At 39.9% G+C, this 22,275-nt stretch overlaps 1 protein-coding gene across 3 annotated transcripts; it reads right to left on the bottom strand.

Annotated features, from left to right (window-relative positions):
- Positions 1-1,318: 1,318 nt before the first annotated feature.
- dnai1.2 (dynein, axonemal, intermediate chain 1, paralog 2) lies at positions 1,319-21,073 on the bottom strand. Of its 3 annotated transcripts, none has more exons than XM_068720410.1 (20): positions 20,897-21,073; positions 20,735-20,800; positions 20,494-20,592; positions 20,199-20,279; positions 19,751-19,877; positions 19,389-19,456; positions 19,156-19,308; positions 18,933-18,992; positions 18,682-18,810; positions 18,387-18,471; positions 18,150-18,267; positions 17,888-17,931; positions 17,525-17,772; positions 17,196-17,285; positions 16,844-16,925; positions 16,558-16,637; positions 13,031-13,179; positions 10,773-10,872; positions 6,391-6,573; positions 1,319-1,788 (listed from the first exon to the last, which is right to left on the bottom strand). In XM_068720410.1, the coding sequence occupies exons 1-20, from the start codon at positions 20,930-20,932 to the stop codon at positions 1,687-1,689; spliced, it is 2,100 nt and encodes a 699-aa protein (XP_068576511.1). In that variant the 5' UTR covers positions 20,933-21,073; the 3' UTR covers positions 1,319-1,686. The 3 variants fall into 3 exon arrangements, with proteins under 3 accessions (XP_068576511.1, XP_068576512.1, XP_068576513.1); XM_068720411.1 differs by having other exon boundaries at positions 19,401-19,456; XM_068720412.1 differs by lacking the exon at positions 6,391-6,573.
- Between the last annotated feature and the right edge of the window lie 1,202 nt (positions 21,074-22,275).

Raw genomic sequence — 22,275 nt, 5'->3', positions numbered from 1 at the left:
TCACATTGTGATATTCAACATTCTTAAGGCACACTGTTTCGCAAACTGACACTTCAAATATATATAATCATTCAATGTACATATGTAAAATAATGCAACATTTTTCAAAACTTCACACAAAAAAAAAACGAGGAAGAAAAAATAAGCTAACTAGCTAAAGTTAGTTGTTATTTATTACAATAAGTGCAAGTTGTCTAACTAGCTGACGTGACAAAAATGCTTGCAATGCTGGACTTAATGGATTTGACCGTCAATGTATCAATAATGGTGTGACACAATATCAACTGCACTCATAAAACATGTACATACACAGATAACGGGCAGATTATATAAAATGAGAGCAAATGTAATTTACCTGTTATAATCCAGGCTGCAGGTTGCTCTGAGGTAAAATGGCCGACAGAAAACTGGTGTCACTTCCGCTTCCGAACGATTCCATTTCCTGAAATGTATCTTATGAAATGTCTTATGAGTGTTAACTAATTGAATCTTGCTTGTTTCACAGCGAGCCATATTCAAACCATGTTTTAACTGATTAAATTTAATTGTTTTCAAAAATAACAGATTCATGCTGATTTTAAGGAATTTGAATAAACATATTTTTTTAAATATGAGTATTTAAATGAAATTAAATAGATGAAAATACTTGATAATACACTATGGCATGATAGTGGGGCCACAATCATTTGTTACACATTGTCTGTAAAAATGAACCCTGATTGAGCAGCCCTCTCTAACTAAACTTGTGGAGATGAAGTAATGAATCACACTTAAGGGACAGATTGCTGCATGTGTTCACAGGAAGATGTGAAGGGCCGGGGAGCTCTCTGTAGCAGAGTGAGAGTGCACTGTGGCAGCGTTGAGCGAGAGCTGGGTGGCATTTTACTGAGGGACAAAATCATTAAGTGAGAGAGAGGAATAAATAAAAATGCAAAATAAAGACGGACACTGCCATGAGTCAAAGCAAAGTTCTCCCCATATGAGATATTAAAAGGCTTCTATCTCATCCCTGGACGGGAGCCCTGGATGGCTTGTGCCAGCCAATATAAGTCTTCTGGATAGGGTCCATAAATGCTAAATCTATTATGCTAATTTAACTCCCCATGCGCTTGCAATAACTCTTCCTTATGACTTTTTAGCTTATGGAATATGGAATGGGTTTAAGACAAGTCAATGGAATTCTAATGTTGCCTGTTTAACATGTATTAAATACTGCAGTATAAATAAATGCATTGATAAATGAAACTGAATAATTTATTAACAGCTTAATCAAACAAAAAAACATTTTTTATGAAGATATAGAAATATTTTTGTTGTTATGTTGATGGTGTTTACTGTTGCACACACTGAACAAAAGACATGTTTGTTTTTTTTAATGAACAAAAATGAAAGATTGTATCATGTTGCTGTGTTGGGGAGCCTCAATGGCCGCGTTTTTTTAAACGCTATGTTCGGCGTTATGTTCCGCGAGGTAATTGGGATTAATAGACAATTACAAAATATTGCACAATGCTGCTTTTATATTACACTTGCGATATGTGGGCAACAACGAATGAGAAGAGAACAGATGAGATGAACGCATTCATGCTGAACAGAGCAGTGTGTTGTGTTGAACACAGACAGGGGTGATTTGATGCTAAGTGGTCATCTAAAGATGACCTGTGTTGGGGAGCCTCAGCGGCCGCGTTAGGCTGTGCTTTGTTCTGGTTCCCTTAGCAGACTGAGGAGCTCCTCCATCTTGGCTACTTCCACTTCTGGACCCTTCGGCTGCACCTGACCCTTCTTGCCCTACACACACAAGCACAGACACATAGAGAGAGAGAGAGAGAGAGAGAGAGAGAGAGAGAGAGAGAGAGAGAGAGAGAGAGAGAGAGAGAGAGAAATTGTAAATTATATTTTGCTTACCAAGCACTTAGGGAGACCACAAACCCAGCAGGCAGGCAGTTAACCAGAGGGGAACACAACACAATCAGACCTAAATTGAAATGGATGTTAAGGCAATAGTAACAAAGTGGTTATAATAATCCATTATATAGTAATTTCTTTCCACCATATTGTGATGTTGTTTGAAGACATGAAGCTACTGCCTAAAGGACACCACTGCAAAGGGCAAATTTAAAGAGATCTTCCAGTTTGTGGTGTGTTATTATTGAATAACACACCACAAACTGGAACACTCCTGTGCAAAGAAAAACACACACAGACACTTAAGAGCTATAGCTCAACATGTGTCCTCTTTTGCTGCAGGAGGTCATTCTACCTCTGTTATAAGAATATTTAACAGCCCATCACTATGTGAGTCCTAAAACCATTTTCACAGCAGACAATGTGACTTTGTTAGAGCAGGACAAGTACAGGTGTAACTAATAACATTAACTAGAAAGGTGCACACAGTAGAGCAGTAGCAGCAGCTGAGTGGCGGCGAGGTACTCAGCAGTGTGCGTACTGGTAGTTTCGTTAGCTGATAGCCAAACACAGTGTCCAAAACACTAAAAGTGAGCAAAACAGCGCAGAACAGCGGCTGAGAGGCGGCGCTGCACTGAGCTATGTGATATATCACTAGCGGCTCAGCGAGTGAGGTGTCAGCAGGCAGTCAATGGCGGTACAAAACAATAAAAGTTTTTTTTATGAAAGTGTGAGTCACCGCAACCACGAGAGATCCTTCAGCATGCAGCCATAACTGGCCACCCACAATATTAGGCAGAATGCGAGATTAACCGTGGAGAGACACAGAGGTGCACACTCACTCACTCACGGACGGACGGACGGACGGATGCATGCACTCATACACAAACTCACACATGAAACAGATCACATGATCCTCCTGGCTGGGATGATGATAATAACGATGGCTCGTTACAATTAAGTGTCTCAGTAAGTCATGCTAGTGAGCCAGCATGCACAACACCAGAACTACAACCTCTGAATGGAATGCAGCTGTCATTGATGTTATTAGACACACAAGTTTTTTTCCTACTATGACATCCCATAATGTCAGCTATGTAATGCTATTCTAATCATTTATTGTGTGTGTAGTATTTTTGCATTGAAGAATGACAACGTGAGGTATAAAACTACCTGTATGCATACTAAAATATACATCATATATATATATTTTTGAGTGCAATGTTGACGCAATGATGGATGCAATCATCCCATGATGGAATAAACAGTACAGCTGTGGTTTTGACAACAAAATACACCGTAAGTCTTAATTTGATGTCTGTGGCATTAATTCTTGTATATTAACAATCACAATAGTACACTTTAAGCATTAGTACGTAATATCTTTTTAATAGATTTATGTTTAGAAGTGTTACAGTGACAAAGTGTGACTGACGCCTCAACACGGTAGAAAGAATGAGAACTCCTCCTTTGAAGCTCGGAAAATGTGAATTGATATTGTGGTGTAGCTGTTTTGAAGTTTGAAATGGATACAGTGAGTGGGTTGATCCAGACAGACAGCTGCGTTCCCGAAACGAATGAGCATCAAATCTCGATGCACCATAATAACTCTGCCATGATTAATGGCTCAATAAAGCCTTTCTCCATAGTGGAGAGAAAGGCTGTGTTTTGTCATAATCATAAAAAAATCATCTTCTCTCAAGATGTCAACATATTTTCTAAATTCCTTGCTGGTTCGCTTACTGCAGCAGTAAAATCCTAGACTTGTTCTGTCTGTATAAAGGTAATGCATACAGATAAGAAGCCCCACCTGTGTTGTAAGGCTCAGACTGTTGTGTCTGCTCATTTTCTAGCATTCAACATGAATACAAATGTAAATGCTATGTTATATTCTGGGAGGTAATTGGGATTAATAGACAGTTACAAAATATTGCAAAATGCTGCTTTTATATTACACTTGCAACTTGTGGGCAACAACGAATGAGAAGAGAACAAACGAGATGAACACATTCATGCTGAACAGAACAGTGCGTTGTGTTGACCACAGACAGGGGTGATTTGATGCTAAGAGGTTGTCTCAAAATGATGGAGTGTGTAAAGTTGACTATAACGTGGACTTTCGGGTACCTAATATGCATTATGTGAATTGTGAAACACTTTCAGACCAGATTCAACTAAGTGAAGACTGCATACATTTTCTCTTTCTCCATGATAACACCACGTATCCACAGTTCTATACAGTTGTGTGTGTTGAGCATAACAGGCACACCTGACACTACCTCTTACTGATGGTTGCCCTCAGGCTTACAACTGGGAAATAACTGCTCAGTTCAGCACAACAGAAAGCCCTCAGAGAATTTTAGAACATCCTGTGGTAAACTTTTTTGTTTTCTGACACTTAAAATCAAAGTTCTGACATTTGACCTCTTATTTTGGAAGCCCCAAACAATTAATTCACTTTGAGGTGCACTGCAAGACATCAGAGGTTAAGTGGAATTTTATGGTGAGAGTAAATGAGCCAAGAAGTTGGACTGCCCCGACAGCCTTACAGAATTTTGGGTATTTTAATGGGCCACCATGCCCATTGTGCAAGTTTTAGAGGGCTGCAGTGCCAATTTTACAAGACATATTACTAATAATATTTGCTGTGTGTGTTGATGCCTGATGCTTATTTGCCACACTGTGTTCCAAAATGCTCTGACCGCAGTCAGTGATGCTTAACTATACAATTACTCCCCAATTGTACGCTTTAGGGCTACAGTCTGAGGCTAATGAGGTACCACTGGATGTGTGTGTATGTGTGTTGATATGTTGTATCCATTCAAACTGTGTTATGTGAGTGTTTGAATGGTAATTGTTTGTGCGTGTTGCACCAAGGCACTACAATGCAGTGTATAATACACAAAAATGCGTTGTGAAATGAATATGTATTACTCTAGTCATTAGAATGTTTTTTCTAGTTTACATGTGGCAAACACAAAGGAGCACAAAAGAAAAGGCTGGAGAGGTGGCAGAGCTGACTCTAAATGGGCCCTGACTAAAAAAGTGTTGTGACTCAGCGTGCCATTAGGTCTCCTCCTGTGTTTAGTAGGACCGCTGTGATTACTCCACAGCTCATTAACCATTGTCACTGGGTGGCAACAGAGCCTTCAGTGACTCATCAATTGTGAATGGAGTAAAGGGGAATTTATTTGTATTGTATTGCTACAAGTTGCTCCAGAATGTATTTCAGCTATCTTTTCTTGAAGATTATTTTCCCCACTATGTCTTTGCATTCATTGCCAGTTTGACAGTATATTTGAGAGGAAATAGGGAGAAAGACAGGAGGATGATTTGTGAAAGAGATCCATGCGTTTACCGCTGGTACCCTTGTACGGGTATGAAACAGCCTTTTAACCCACTGGGCTACCAGCAGTTGATGTTTCAGTAAAATTTCTAATACATGACAATTCATGTTCTGCTTCTCCTTCTAGTGATCTTTTCTAACAAGCTTATTGATTACGAAGAATGCTCCACTTCTCTGTGGCTAATTGTTAACTGGCCTAAATGAGCAAGGGAGAGAGAAATACAGGCGATCAGTGATTCTGATAATGAGCAAATGAGATGGGGGACAGTGGCCTTCATTTCATTGTCATTTGGTGAAATTAGCTCGAGGTCAGGACTCATGCAGAGACCTGATCTGCTTTCACTGACGTGAAAAAATAATACAAAAGGGCAGACATGTATTCAGATCATTTACAGATAAGATGGTATATAAAGGTGAAAGAACCACCCATTTTGAATTTTAGAAGCTGATTTAATGGGCTTTATCAGCGGTCATTACTATCAAGTGATAAGTGATCACCAATGCAAGTGACTTATGGTTTCACACAGCACTCACACAATGGTCCTCCAGGCGAAAGTCCTGTGAATGTTTGCCTCTGACCACCTTCCTAAAAGGATTTAGTCCAAGCCTCCAGGAAGAGCTAATTATACATAGTGGCCAAGCGGTGAAATTACAATTTTCTAGTCCGTCACTACATGACATTGGGCCCCAAAAAGCTTTTTCCCACAGACTTACATTGGGAAAGAGATGCTGCATCCATTCATTCATTTTCATACATCCATAATTTTATCGCTCTACTACATCACCTCACTTCCACCTTAATTCCCTTCATAATTATTACAGTGAACAGAAGTCAGTGCTTCTTCTTGTTTTTCATTCTTCCATTCAAATGCAATGGGAACAATGCAGAACACACTTCTCCATAGTGCTGAAAGTGGCAGAAGAGTTGGTATTAAATTTGTAATTTGGAAAAGCTCCATTCCTCATTATAAAGACAAAGCAGCAAGAGAAAAAAAACATGGAACAGTAAAGCAGCTGCATTTGGAAGGATGGGTTTATTTTCTTACCACTTATAGGCAGACCTAAAATGGGCATAGCTTTGGAGTAAATTAGTTCAAACAATTGTAATTCCCTCTCTTGCAACTCGATTAGATTCTTACCTTTGGTTTCTTGCGGAGGTTCGGGGAGAGTTTGAGGCTGCTGACATGGCCTCGGTCATCACCCACAGTGATGATAGGATAGATGGGATTAAACTCAATGTGAGTCAGCTTGGTCTTTTTGGCCACCACCGACTGCTGGCAGATGGCCTCATATTTGTTGACGTTGAGGTCAAAGACATGAACCTGAAAAAGACGAGTAATCAAAAGAATAAATGTGTTGTTTATTAATCTTTTTTTTTGTTACAGTTCTGACCCTCTGAACTGAGATTTCAAGAGTTTGGCATCACCACTAGGTTTAACTAGAAATCCGGTAAAAACTGACCCATCTTATTGACTACCATTACCGTATTTTTCGGACTATAAGGCGCACCGGATTATAAGGCGCACTGTGAATTAACGTGTCTATGTTCACACATAAACCGCACCGGATTATAAGGCGCATTAAGCAAAACAACACAGTCCGGTAAATCAAACTTTATTCAACTCAGTTGTAACAACAAATACCGGTACAGAAAAATACACTCACTTATCGATTCATTCCTCTTCCACAAATCCATCGAATTCTTCATCTTCAGTGTCTGAGTGAAACAGCTGTGCGATTTCGGCATCAAGAATGCCCGAATCCCTCTCGTCATTTTCCGAGTCAGTCTTGTTGCTGTTATCGGTACTTGGCTGTTCAGTGATGATTCCAGCTTTCGTGAAAGCTCGGACGACAGTTGCGACCGATGGTTACTTGTTGTGCTTATTGATTGATTTTGACTTTTAATTTAGACATTACATTCCTGTTACGGGGCCGATCAGGTAGTGACACAGCGTACCGTAATGCTCCGAATATCCATTGAGCGGAGCGGCTTCGTTGCTTACCAAAGTCGTACTTACATATTTCGACAGATTTTTAAGCGCATTGTACCACATAAAATCGATCAATAAGCACAACAAGTAACCATACATAAGGCGCACTGGATTATAAGGCGCACTGTCAATTTTTGAGAAAATTTAAGGATTTTAAGTGCGCCTTATAGTCCGAAAAATACGGTATTTAGGCTGGAGGATGTACATCATGTCTGAAGATTTTACCTGAAGAGTAAGTAAAGGCTACATCTGCCATTTTATATCTCGTGTTTGTGTTGTCTATTAAGGAGCCTGGTGAAGCACAAGCCTCTGCAGGGATGCAGCCTGACCATCTGGTGCAAAGAAAGATGTTCCCAGTTTTTCAATGAGTGTGCACTTCTGTCAGTATGTGTGTATTTATGTACATGGGAAATGGACTTCCATTTATAGCGTGCATGTCAACATTCCCACACACATCCATACACTGAGACAGCAGAGGCTGCCATCAAAAGTGCCACCTGCCCATCAGATCTAAACTAATGCACATTTACGCACACTCAAACACCGATGGCACAGCTTTTTAGAGCAATTTGCCGTCAATCCACACTTCGACATGTGAACGTGAGTCGCCGGGGACCCAACAGCCGATCTTTCCGATTAGAGGATGACCCGATCTACCGTTGAGCCGCAGCCGCTGTGTGTTTGTCTGTGCTGGCATACAAAACCATAAGCATCATTATCCAGAAGGGACCAGATCACAGACATTCTTTTTTCAGCATATAAGTGCATTTAGACAATCTGTCGGCAACGAATAAGCCCACAGCAGAGCACGGCCCACTCCTTTTACCAGAAAGATGACTGTGTCCAGGCTGTTCGGGTTCGCACCGTGTATGTGTACCAACACCACGTAAAGCAGCACAGTCACTTACAACCAATCATCATATTCTACCAGGGTATGACTTTCTGTAACCTCCAGCACTTCAGCCATTATCTGCAGTGTTTTTGCTTTTGATATATGAGCACTAATGTAACATTAGTCATACCTGATTGCAGTACACACTGACTACATTGGTAATTCATACAAGATACATTTTACTGTGTTGAAATGATTGCCCATAATTTATTAAACTTACACTGTAGAACATATTAATTTTAATTGATTTTAAAATTGTTATATTATTTAGGCAGTTTGTATTGCTTTAGGTTGATGTTGTTGGATCAGATCTAAAAATCTAGCATGAGCTGAGCAGGTATTCTGTCTGAAATATGAAGCAGTCCATGTGCAGAAGGTTAAGAAGAGCTGCACAGAGAGCAAATATGGATTTGGAGTCTAATCACTGGAGGATAAGCTTGGACTTCTCATTATTTCATCCTGACACTTTATTTCCTCGTTTGTCACCTCAGATGGAGAGGCAGTGACAGAGAGAACGAAGAGATATTTGTTTGCACAACTCAGTGTCATTTTTACACCTCAGCTTGCCAGGCAAGTCATTATCCTTATGAAGACATGTACGCACACACACACACACGCACACACACACACACACACACACACACACACACACACACACACACACACACACACACACACTCACACACACACATGCCACTGTGTCTCTGACATTTTGCAGTGTGGCAGCAGCAGCAGCAGGCCAGGTTTTCATCAACGGAAAATACACGTCAGGGGGTGCACAGCTCATGCTGAGTCACTCAAGCTCTATCAGACACTTGTCACAGAAAACAACAATGTACTGCAAATAATTTGCTATCCGGTGGTAGATTATGCAGACTAACATCATGCACTACGACCGCACCAGTGAATGTGGAAATTCTGACAATATTCTGCCATTCTTCAAAATGTGACCAAAGAACAAGTTTAGCCTTGCTTTGGACTGAATGTACGATCATTATTTAGTGGATACAGTTAATTCTGCACAGCCCTGTCCCTCAGTCCCATCCCTCAGTTTACAGATGACATTTACACTACCTCGACATTTGGCATTACAGTAAATACTAATATAATATCTATATAAAATCACTAGCTCACGTCAACAAAGTCTAAGCAAGCACATGCTTAAAATCAGACTGAAATGATAGTTCAGATTTGAGTTTAGCACACTGAGGAAAAATAGATCAGCAGTCTGATTTAATATTCCTGTCCTTCCTGCTGCTTGGAGATGAGAGGATATTGTGCTCGTAAAATGTATGCCAACTGATGAGCTTTTAATGAGTTTTTTTAATAGCTGCTGAAACTGCTTTTGATCCAGTTTCAGAGAATAAATTACAGGACTGAGATTTAATATGCTTTCTAGCAAAGTCATTTATTTAGATTTCTTTCTGTAGAGGATGTATACAATTTTAATTGTAATTTTTGTGTTAAAAAATCTGTCTGTATACATTGCCATTCATTTATGTGCAGCTTGCATACTATAAAGGGACATTTAATTTATAAAAAATCTCATCTTTCTTCTCTTCCATAACTAATCAAGACTGATGTTTGGTTGTGAAATAATCTGCATCATCGGTACACTATATTGTGCTTATATTGGGACTGAACTCTAGCATTGGAAAGGACGGTAAACACACACACACAGACACACACACACACACACACACACACACACACACACACACACACACACACACACACTATCACATACGGTGTCTCTCAAATTCTTCAGCTCTCATTTCCTTTTTATCATTCTCACACAACTTCACTTGGCACACTGGACAGGAAATGTGTCAGACACAACACTCTGGAGTTTTATAGCATGGTGCAGGCTGGTGCGAAGACAAACAGATGGGGACAGCTTGCAGCCATACTAAGAAAATATGTGAAGATAAGCAACACGGCATCCACGGAAATTACTTTTGGCTGGAATCAATAACCACTGGCAGGGTAGGAGCCTGCCTTTGTCACAAGAAACCGTGTTTGAACAAACTCAATTGCCTGAGGCTATTCTGCATTAATCTGAGACTTAGCATATGAAGATACTAAGGGTTTAGTCAGCTGCGTCTATATATATATTATAAGCAGCATAATGAAGTGAGTGGCAGGTGGGAGAAGGTACAGCTGCTTGTGACTTCACATGTTCTGTCAGGTAAGTGTTGAGCTCATGTCGTCTTAGGTCAACAGCAGATATGTGGTGGTGATAATCAAACAAAGCATCCTATAGGCCACATATAGGTCTGAGACTGTACAGTCAGCACCTGGAGCCATGAAAATATCTTACATTTAATATGTTATTATATTTTTGATTTGATACAGATATTGATACAGATCATTAATAATGAGTCCCTTCCTTTAATCCTCGCTAAAGGAAAGAAACTCATTCTGTATTGCATGACAGTGCAGCTTTCTTCAAATGTAAACATAAAACACTTCAATGTACAATCAATGATGTGAGGTTCTTAATACATCTAAGCAGGAATCATGCACTGTGGCTTGAACCAGAGTACTCTAAAGGCCAAAACAGGCATACAAGTTATGAACTGCTAAACTTCTAAGTCAAGCTGTGGGCTGCAAAATGTACGTTTAAGGGGACACTTACCGTTCCATCTGTTGTGACGGCAGCGAATACAGTGGAGGAGTATGGAGCCCAGGCAACGTCACCAACAGCTGCATTCAGATCAAATGTGAACATTGGAGTGCTGACAAAACACACAGATACATATAGTCAGTCAGGAAATGTGTAACTTTCCATTATAAAATGCTAAGAAACCAGGCACATACAAGTCTTCTTCAAATATTAAGGGAAGTGTCTGTGTGTACGTGTGTGTGTGTTTGTGAGCAAAATAAATGGAGTAGGCAAAACATTCTATTTCAATGTGTACATGAAAGCAATTTGCACTCGCAGTTTGTGGTTAATTGGTGTTTGATTTACTAAGGCAGAAACTAATTACACATCCAACTCCTGAGATGTCCTTCTGGCCACATTCTGCAAGTGAAGCGGAGCTCAAAAGGCCCTATTCAGTGGTAGAATATGTCCACCATCAGCAAGCTCAGAAAAATAAATCAAAATGTAGCAATGTTGAAATATGTCATCAAGAATGCATTCAAACTAGTGCTTTTTGAATAAATACGGCCACACACACACAGCCTCATCTATATACACCTATAGCCGCTCTTTGTTTGAAATGGACATGTTCATCTATGACATTCATTATTTATTGTTTTGGAACTATTTCAGAATAGTTACACTATGTACTTAATTAAATGCAGTATACTCGTAAATATTCACACATTTGGAGTATTTTATGTGCAATACTGAACCCCACAAACTGTATGAAACTTAGTAAATGAACCAGAATGTAAATTGTAACATTCTTGCCCAAGCCTCCCTTATTGATTTTGGGCAAGATGTGCCTCAGATGACAGATAAACTGTGCTCCCATGCTGCTGTGTGATAAATGGCATGCACTCTGGTAGGTGTAGAATATGTCTGAATCTGGCCCAGAGTCTTTTAATCAAGGGCCTTTTACAGCAGAATGACACTGCACTTACTGTACATCTAAGAGTCAGGGCTACTATGGATTCTAAGATCGTGTCCAAGTTTATCTCTAGGCTGAGGTGAAAATCTCAAGCTAACCTTTTGATGCAAGTCTCTTCTATTCTTCTTCAGCTCATTCAGGACTGGCTCATTCAGGCTCATTCAGGACTGGCTAATACCAAGCGACGGTTTTCCAGGATATATTATCCGCAGGCGTCAAACAAAAACAGCAGTTTTCACCGTAAAGCTTTCACACACTTCTAAACAGTGCGGCAAAGTTTGAGAAAATGTGTTTGATCCAGTCAGACCCTCTCCTGGAAAGGGATCTACGGGATGTTATGGATCATTCTTGAAATCCTTGTCTCTCATAATGGGAGGATGATTACTATCATTATTCAGTGGAGCTGCCTGTGCTGACAAGAAGTGGGAGGCACTGTGGGTTAGTCAAATAAGCAAGGAAAATGATGCTATGTGAGTACAACATAATAAAGACTAATATACTGCAATATAAAAAAGGGTTACAGGGATGGTAATTATATTGTCTCTGAATGCACATAAACATCTGAACACAGAGAATTGGTGATGTTGATAACCATGAAAATATAAATACTGTATAAAGTTGCAGTTACTATTCTGTAAGCATTTAATTCCCATGAGATAAATTACAAATGTATCATTCATCTTCTTCCACCCAGGTACTTTTACTTGAATAATGCTGAAACTAAATATAAATTATAGTTTAATAAACAGTCCATTAAACTGAATAAAAGCTGCAGTTACTGGGAAATCTGGAAATTAATAAAAACCAACTGACATTTTCTTTCCTATGTATTTCTTTTACATTTCTTCTCCTTTTTCTCCCAATTTGACACAACTAATTCATCATTAGTTGTCAGTCTACAGCAAGCCATAAATAAATACACCCAGCCAACCAGCCAATTGTACATGATCCCCCAACAGCTTCCCACCAGCCAACACTGCCAGTGGTGTTTGATGGGACGCCCGGTTAATTAAGCCAGCAGTCAGAGATAGCACCATAGCGGCTGCAATGTTGGGAGAGTGCTATTACTCAACAAACAAAATGTTTCCAACATGACCCACAACTTGTTTGTCATGGACAAGGTGTTTGTTCTTCTATATGAAATGAAAACAATGTAGAACTGGAAAAATACACAGGAATGGTAGAATATTTTACTAAAAACTAGATAATAGGCAAAATAGAATAATTCTTATAGCTGTGATATAATATACAGTGTGTAGAGTGATGCAATTTCGACAGTAGCTGCAAGTTTCACTCTTTCTCTTAACAGTTTTCTTACTTGATGGTATGGTCCCAGATCTTGACGGTCCAGTCTGGACTGCAAGAGATGAAAACCTTCGGGTGGAAGTGGTTCCACTTTATTGCATCCACTGCCATGCTGTGGGCTTCATACGTCTCCAGGAACTGGCTTGAGTACGTTTTGGAGCACTAGAGAATAAAGGCATCAAGGCAAACAACATGGCAAGTCTCAATTTGGGCCAACGTTGATGGTATAAACACAGATTTTCTACTTTTTTTCTCAAATTGCTTCTGTGCTTCAATGTTGAATTGCCCTGTAAATTTATAGTTTATTTGCAAATGACAGAATAGGTATTACAAAAGCACCAAAACAGCAGCAGAGTTAGATTGCAGGGATACATTAACTGGACAATCAAAGATAAAACAGCTGGACAGCTTGCGGGGACAGCTGTTGCTCTTCCAAGCACTGACAGCTTGATTGTTTCCTGCAGCGAGGTGAAAGATTCTTAATCTGGCCTCTCCCGGGGTTTTTGTGCCACTGAACCTTGAGTTGACAGACAGAACGTATTTTATCACACATACTGGGTGTGTGTCTGCCCATATGTCTGCAAAAAGGGATAGGTAAGAGAAGGGATTTCACAGGAGTGCAGCCATGGTGTGTCGCTATATACAGCCAGTAAGTATCTAAGCCACAGCCATCATAGGAAGTAGACAAATCAGTCTGCTGCTTCACTTGTGACCTCGCCTTAATTGTGTCTTGTAACACAGTTAAGGTGAGATCACAAGTGAAGCAAGTGAAGTTGGTAGCTTTGTGCTACCAGGCACAAAGCTACCAACATGCAATCAAAAAGGCTTTAAAAGTGTCTGATTATGCTTAAGTCTAATGGGTAAGATAATTATGGATCTCATTGCATTTCAGATTTTCTAAATCAGGAATTCAAGGATAATCTTTGTCTGATATGAAAGGAAACTGCTGAAGTGTTTTTTTACACATGTCTTGTGACAACACAAGACATGTGAATCGACACTAATGAGTGTTTTGAATTAAATATTGTTCAAGCATCTTCCGCCTCCTATCCTCTCTCCCCGCATCTCTTCCATGGCTCCTCCACTTGAGTCTCTTATGAGCGGGACTAAGATAGAATAAATAAATAGAAGAGGAGGTGAGGAAAGGAATCGAGGAGACACAATAGCATATTGAAAAGCACCCTATGTGTGTGTGTGTGTGTGCGTGTGTGCACATGCGTGTGTCAAGGCCAAATATTGTCCTGGAGTCACCTTCTGTAGCAGGAACTACCACAGAAGCCGTTTTGAGTCGTCCCCCCCCCCCCCCTTTCTTCTTCCCTCAGGCACTAGATTTAATTTTATAAACAGCCGATTTCAATGATGTGTGCATTAGTCACTGAGCTGTTTTGAATTGAATGAGGACACGGTCGGAAACCGGAAAACGATTGAGACTTCCGTGAGTGTCTTTCTGCCTTTGGTATAACAAGAACATGAGGAAGAAAAGCATAGAGAAGGTGGGAGGCCAGCCAAAAACTAGCAGCTGCCTGATGTGGACAGAGAGAGCCTCTGCTTAAGGAGACTCATTAAACGCTTAATGTCAAGCCTGTTGGGCTCCCAGGGAGCCACATGGACACACACAATTATACGTGCGCGCGCACACACACACACACACACACACACACACACACACACACACACACACACACACACACACACACACACATACACACACACACTTAATGGGAACTTTCTAGTGTGCACCCTCTGGAGTGCAAGCCCAGCACGATATCTATAAGTGCACCTCAAACAAAATGAGCTTCCGTTTTTCAGGGCCGACACTGTGAAGCCCCAAGATGATCCTAATGTCATTTAGGGGTGGTAGAGAAAGAAAACACATTTTAGGGATAAGGCTTTGCTTGCACCACATCAGCAGAATTTTTTGAGGAATTTTCAAAAGTAAAAAAGTTAGTCAAAGTTAACTTCGCAAAAGATTTTCTTTGGTTCTGTATATATACATAGTACTTTGTGGTTAAAACTGGCAAAAGATAAATATTATACATAAGATATATAATATAAACAAAGCATAAATATCATTGCAATGATGTAGACGAGAACGTTCATAACAGAAGTTGGCGGACAGCTAACGTCTATAATACTTTAATTCAAGTGTAAGTATAAGACTAGTTCAGCCTTCCTGATTCTCACAAATCATCTTTTGGTCACATGCGATACATAATACGGTTTATTCCCGCAGTAGTATGTTGAGCGATAGTAAACATATTGGGTACGTAGTGCAAAGTATGGGATTCCGGATGCAGCCTAGGGTTTAAAAGCAGCTTAAAGGTACATTAGGTCAGGGCTAGAGAAAAGTGGCGCCTGTCAAAGGGCCCAGTAGGTTTATTACTGATTCTGTTTAAATAGTTGTTTTATCACCTTTAAATTGGTCCTCGGGATAAAAGGTTGCTGGGTGGAGGGAATTGAAGCTGATAAGAAGGGTGGCAGTGGTCGGGAGGTATGGGTCCTGATGGTCGTGGTGATGCATAAGTAAGAGACAGAGTGAGCCATGGGCAAGCTTGTACAGCCTGTAAGGCCCAGGTGAATTAGATTAGCCAACAACCCTCCCATGCCAATTGCCTGCTGAGGTTGGCCCTTTTTTAACCATAATTTGACATGGATACTGAGCTTCCATCGGAATATTTGCCCAACTTAAAATGCTATCTCTATTCAAGGCTTGTTTTGTCTGTCCTCTTTCGTCTAGTTCCTTTGTCAGTGGTCATTCACATGCACTATGGGTGGCTCCACTGTTGCTCCACTGCATAATTGATACACTGCCATCTAGTATTGCTGTTTATCTGAAACTGGTTCTGTTTTAAAGCAAAACTAAAAGCTAAAACATCAAGTTATACTCAGAATAATAGTTGTAGAATACTACCAAATAGCTACATATTGACTCTGAAGCTTCAAACAGAGGGAATGAGGAGGACAGCTAATTAAGACACCTGTGTTCATTTGACTGAAAAATGTTTTCATTGAATGTACATCACCTGCTAAAACATTACTACATGGTGAATGTGGCACATAGTGTGGAACTGGGACACATCTGTATCAGTACGGGATTATCTCAAGCAAGTTTCAAATCTCTACTGAAATGATCTAATATCCATGATTACATGTGTGTTTATAAATCAATCTAAAATGTATTATAATAATACAAAGTATTACACTGACTGAAAGTTTAAAGTATGTCAATGAAGTGGATGACACAGTACCTTATAAATTCATGCTCTTTAAATTTGCTATTTTATAGGGTCCTGTTTTTACACACACATACTGTATTGTCATGTATTCCTCAAGATGATTGTCCTGTAATGTATTTTGTATCATAGATTTGTCGATTATCGTTACTGCCAATGTTCTGTATCTTGATGTTACTGTATCACAAGTTATGCTATGATTCCCTTCCCTTAAGTGAGTCATGTCGACAACTTGCTTAAAATGTAATTTTAGAAGTGACCTATGTCATCAAGCCAAAGCCAGCGCAGTAAAATCATGGATACATACCTTGTGTATTAACCCGTCCTCGGTGCCAACAAGGAAGAGATAGTCGATCTGTTTGTGGAAGTCAAACGATGTACCGCAGGCTGTGGACAGGAGGCATCAAGCACTTAAATTAGACACGCACTGTTACAGACAGCTGCACCAGACTCAGTCAAATCTGATCTGATGTCAGGTGACATTTATTGTGTAAGTACTTTGCATGAGTAATAGCCGTTAAAATTGTATTGTAATTGCATACATTCTTACATACATACATATAAAATGACATTGTGAGTAATGGAGATCTTACTGATGCCAGGCTGCTGTGCACCTTCTGGCACCTCAGAGACGGCACCATTCAATCTGATAATGTCTGTGAAGACCAGCTCATTCTGCAAGCATGCAAACACACTGTGATGCAGTCATAGATATACTGTACACACATTCAAATGATAGACATACACACACACAAATGAAAACAAACATAAACAATTGCAAATGTGAACAATCACACAGGTACATTTATCCAGAGTGGACACAAAACAACATGTAATTAGCCTCTCAAAAGTTTCATTATATTTAAATTATACTGAGATAACATGAAAAAAGAGAACATTTCCTTAGTTACAGAGAGGATAAATAAATATAATGCCTCAGCTAACCTTGACGAGTGTCCAGGACACAACTCGGCCATCAGATGACACGGAATAGAAATTGTGGTTATTGTCCATGTCGTCTCTCTGCCAGCGCACCTGAATAAAAAAAATAAATCAATAAATCTACTGAAAACAGAAGAAAATGGTTGAAATTCTCTAACCTGACATTAAATTCTCTGTCAGGTTAGGGTATCGTAACCCGTCATTGCTGCATGTCTGGTGTTTGACAATATATTAGTCCGCTTACACTTCCAACTAACTGATTTAGGATAGCGCACAAAAACTAAATACACACTCTGAACTCCCATCACCTCTACCTTGCCCCCTCCTCTCACCTGCCAGACTGGGTCCGTGTGCTTGCCAGTCTTAGCTGTACTCTTATACACAGGCTCCAATCCCTTCTTTTTCAAGCTGTAGACAGCCACACAGCCGTCATAGAAGCCTACCGCCACCAGGTAGGAATGCTGCTCGTGGATGTCGAGGCACAGGACGCCAGAGTCTGTGGGGTAGATGTACTCTGGGAATGCAGAGTTCTTCAATGTGTAGTGCAGAAGCATTCCACGGCCCTGCTTACTGAAGTCGTCTGGCCAGCAGAGGGCGAGAGGAGAGGGGACGTTAGGAAAGGACAGGTCAAATATCTCAGAATAGATGGTCTCAGAAATGCTAACATCACTTGAGAATTTTCATTAACTACTTACATGATCCCATTCCCACGGCAAACAGGTCCTGATATTTCTTATTCCTGTTGAGGACAGGTGCATCAATTAGTCATCTGCCCTTCTTGTAACAGCAGGAGAGATGTACAAACCTTGAAATGCAAACACTGATAATTGAGGTATTCAATCAATGACATCTTTAAAAATCTATATAGTAGAGCAAGTTGCGACTACAAATTCCCCCAAAGAATAACAATGAACATCATTCTCAGTGAACGTTAACAGATTTGTTAAGCAAACCTACCAGCAGAGGGCAGTGACAGATAGTCCTTTGGCTTTGTCATATTGGAACTTCCACAAGGGGAGAAGAGTGCCCTCCTGGCCTCTGAACGCGTCAGATGCATCTTCAAAGTATTTGAAATCTGAAAGGGCATGAAAGGCGAGCAGGGAGACAGGAAGAAGAATCTGTAGCAATTTGAGTATCAGATGGGATTGTAGTTTATCATTGTGTGTCACTTGACAGATGTACTTGAACATATACCTTGTGCTATGTCATCAAAAATATTCTGATGGACCATTCGTTCCAAGATCTTGGCTGACTTTCTCACTTTGGTGATGTCATCGTTCTGTATCCAAAGCATGACACAATTTTGTTGGAAACACAATAATTGATTTACCGATATTACATTACTGTGGCCAGCGTGACGTATGTTGATGTTATTGTAAGTTATGCTCTGACCGTCTAAATGAGTCAGCATTGTAATCAGATGTAACTGTGCTAAGATACAAATGTTAGATACATATTCAAATTAGGAAAGGGTGAGCACTCTATTCACCTGAGTTTCCATCAGCATCGTTTTCTTCTTGCTTTTGTCAGTATCTTTCTTTGAAGCCGCAGCTTTCTGCTTTTCTTTATTTTTTTCTTGTTTCTGCAGCTCCTCCACATAGGCGTCATAGATCTCCCACTGCAAAGCGAATAGAGTTATTACAGTCGCCCCATGTGAGCGCAAATATTCACGGATGCTCGACAGTGTGACAACAAGCCTGGCCTAAACATCTCTTTTAAACAAGTCAGGGAATTCAGTACCTGATTAGCAGTGGCAGCAAAGATGCTGCGTGGAGGAGGTTCAGTCTGGCAGCTTCTTTCCTACAGGAACATTTTAAAAAAGGCACTAGGCTATGAATATGTTATTATACACACATCAATATTATGTTTTTCATACCCTCCAATATTCACACTTTCCTCTTTGAAATGTTAGATAGCCCAACTATACGGCGTAAAAGATGTGTGTTGAGGTTCTCCTCCCTACCCTCAGTGGGTTATTGAGGGTCTGGGAGGCCCTCTCACTGAAGTTGAACGGGTTAGTAGCTTTTGGCTCCATGTCTGCTTTGGAGGCAACACTGTCTGGTCTGTCCTCTTCTCCCGCTTCATCCACTTCTCCTCCATCCTCTACAGGTGTGGCCTGTGGAAATCCAACAGGGGAAAGAGTTGTAGCTCAAGCTATACTCTTGGTTAAAATAAAATATTCTGTTCAACACAGACCAGTGCTCTGACCAGGGTGTCCGGTTTCTCCTCATCGGGTTCAGTTCCGGTCTCGACTGTTGCAGTCTCTGGACACATTAGAAACATTAAATCATGACTTGACGGTCAAGAAAATGAACACATCACTCTTTTCTGTATAAACTCTGAGCATGTCTTCAATTTTTATGACTCATGTTGAAAGTGTCACCTTGTGGCACCAATTATGTACTACACCAGAGAGGAAAACATCACTACATGCTTCAAAAACACTATGCAACACAGAGCGCAGTTGTTATGGAAGAGAATAATAGGTCAGCCTTGAATGTCTAACAAAGAGTAACTGTGATCTGTCAACACAGAATGCAGCATGTTTCAGTAACTACCCTTAGGGAGATCCCCCTTGGCCCTCAGTCTACGAGCCTCATCACAATCTTGATGCAGGAGGCTGCCCTCCAACACGAAGAGAACAGCCATCTGATCCACAACACTGGTGGGCTTGTAGGAACGTTCCTGGGAAACACAATGAGCAATGATGTGAGGAATAGCGAGCAGAGAAACCCTTCGTTTTGTTTGATTGTGGTTAGATGAGAACAAAATATACTGTATATGTTAATGAACAAGTGGTTCATTAACATATACAGTATATTTTGTAGTATCAAACACATTTTGAAACAAAAACCCCCCCAGAAACATTGGTTGGGAATAGCCAAGAGGGAAGAGAGAATGTGCCTTTGTTATGAAATAATCTTCAATATGACATGGCTTCAGTATTACAGTGATGCATCTATAGCGAGTGTTGTAAAGTAATACGCCTGGATATAGCTTTGTTACCTTGAAGCTGTAGTGGACAATATTTTGGGGAGCGTGTGGGTTGTTTGTAGTCAGGATCCTTGTGATTTTCTCATTCAGCTCCTAACATTAACATTATAGATAAAGCAGAGCACATAGCAGCACAGGTTACACTTGCCAGACTAATTTGGCCAAGGTTGCAAAAACAATGACCAAAAGATGATGATGAATTATTCTAGTTGGGGGAAAAAAACAATTAAGCAACAACAGCAGAATCTGAGCCAATTCCCTCAACACAGCCTGTCTGTCATAAACCTGAGCAATGAAGATCTCTTACAGTCTCAGTGAGCTCCAGTTGATCTGGGGGCTTAATGAGTGCTTTCCCATGAGACCAGTCGTCCCATCCATCACCGTTATCCACTCCCTCTTCCTCATCCTGGAATGGTAAAAAAGTACGTCAAGCTGTAACATGTGTTTCTCGTTGTTTTAACTAATTGCAGCCAAATGGCCAAAACTCTGAACTTTCAGGCATTTCTGGAATTTGGTCACAGGTTTGTGTGATTTGGAAGTGAACCCACCTTTTTCTTAGCTGCAGCTTTGGTTGTCTTTGCACCAAGTAAAGCTGCCTTCTGTGCAGGTAAACCCTGTGCGCAAAAACAAATGAAAAACGTTGCTAAATTAGCTAGCGTCAGGTTAGTCATTGATGACGCTAACGTTAGCTAAACAAAGTTGACATTTACCTTTTTCATCGTCGCTGCAGCGTTATTGTTAGACATTGAGAAAAGAGTTCGTTTTAATGTCTTCAGCGCAATCTAGCTCTTGTCAAAATACAGTACAACGACACAAAGTAAAAAAAAGAAACCTTACATAGTTAACGTTAGCTATAACATACACGAGACTAGCTCTGCAACGGCCTGCTGGTGTATACAGGTTGCCAAGACAACCAGCAGTCTCGGCCTGTCAGTCATTAGTGAGGGCAAAGATCCTAATAAATCCAGATAAAAAGAGGGCAAAAATCTTAATACAATCCAGAAAAGAGGACAAAAATCCTAAAATAATCCAGAAAAGAGGGCAAAGATCCTAATAAATCCAGATAAAAAGAGGGGTATACACACATATATACAATATATATACATATATATACATATATACACATATATACATACATATATATATATATATATATATATATATATATATATATTTACATATTTATACATATATTTATATACATATATATACATACAGTATATATATATATAAATATAAATATATACATATATATATACACATACATGCATATGTGTATACATATATGTATGATTATTATATGTATGATTGACTATTGTATCTGAAGTTTTGTGTATGTGTGTGTGTGTGTGTGTGTGTGTGTGTGTGTGTGTGTGTGTGTGTGTGTGTGTGTGTGTGTGACAATTGTTCCGTGTTCTAATGCGGAGTCCTGTCACTCAAGATGTCAGAAACATGCTCTAGAATTCTCTACATATTCTCTACATATTGGACAAACCACTTGGCAGTCACACAGTGGAGCTGATGGGATTAGAGATACTACTTTTTCTCATTATACCTAACTTTCTGATACCAGTGGATCATCAAGAAATGTCCATCGTTTGTGGAAGGAGAAGACAACGCCACTTTTCACGTTATGACTGGTATTTAATGACTTTCATGAATAGCTTTTGTTGGTTAGTTTAGCTGTAAAGATTAGTTCAAGTCTTGCAGCAGGTATACCGTAGGTATAGGTCTCTCTCTCTCACAGGTATTGGGGTAAGTTTTTCCTGTTTGATTTTCTTTTATTGTTATTTTGTTATATTCAGTGCTTGAAGTGGAAAAAAGTGACAGTTCTCCCTTTAATTCAAATGTTGGTGTGTGTACTGGCCGGTTTCAGCTATCTTTTACTATCTCTCTACTTCATTTATTCTTTCTTTTTAAGCATGTTTTAGCCTTCTGCCTCGTTCATAATCATGTTGAGATTGTATCATTATATTATTATACTTGGGCTATGCATCTTCTATAGCAACTCTGTAACACTCCAATAATAACTGTAACATTGGAGGGTTCAGGTGGTACCTTTGTAAATTGACCCATAGTGTTAATACTT

The sequence above is a fragment of the Cebidichthys violaceus genome, unplaced genomic scaffold (assembly GCF_023349555.1).
Source record: "Cebidichthys violaceus isolate CVI_PGR_0920_01 unplaced genomic scaffold, fCebVio1.0.p SCAF_25, whole genome shotgun sequence".
Taxonomy (NCBI): domain Eukaryota; kingdom Metazoa; phylum Chordata; class Actinopteri; order Perciformes; family Stichaeidae; genus Cebidichthys; species Cebidichthys violaceus.
Note: the sequence above shows the minus strand (reverse complement) of the source record. Positions and strands in the feature narration are given on the sequence as shown.

What these genes read in the sequence shown, in the direction of transcription:
- dnai1.2 (XM_068720410.1), bottom strand. Translation starts at nt 20,932, where the DNA reads ATGTCTAACAATAACGCTGCAGCGACGATGAAAAAG. An exon ending in TTTTGATGACATAGCACAAG is followed by an intron (nt 18,268 to 18,386) that starts GTATATGTTCAA and finishes ATGCCCTTTCAG; the next exon opens with ATTTCAAATACTTTGAAGAT. An exon ending in ACACGGACCCAGTCTGGCAG is followed by an intron (nt 17,286 to 17,524) that starts GTGAGAGGAGGG and finishes TTTTTTATTCAG; the next exon opens with GTGCGCTGGCAGAGAGACGA.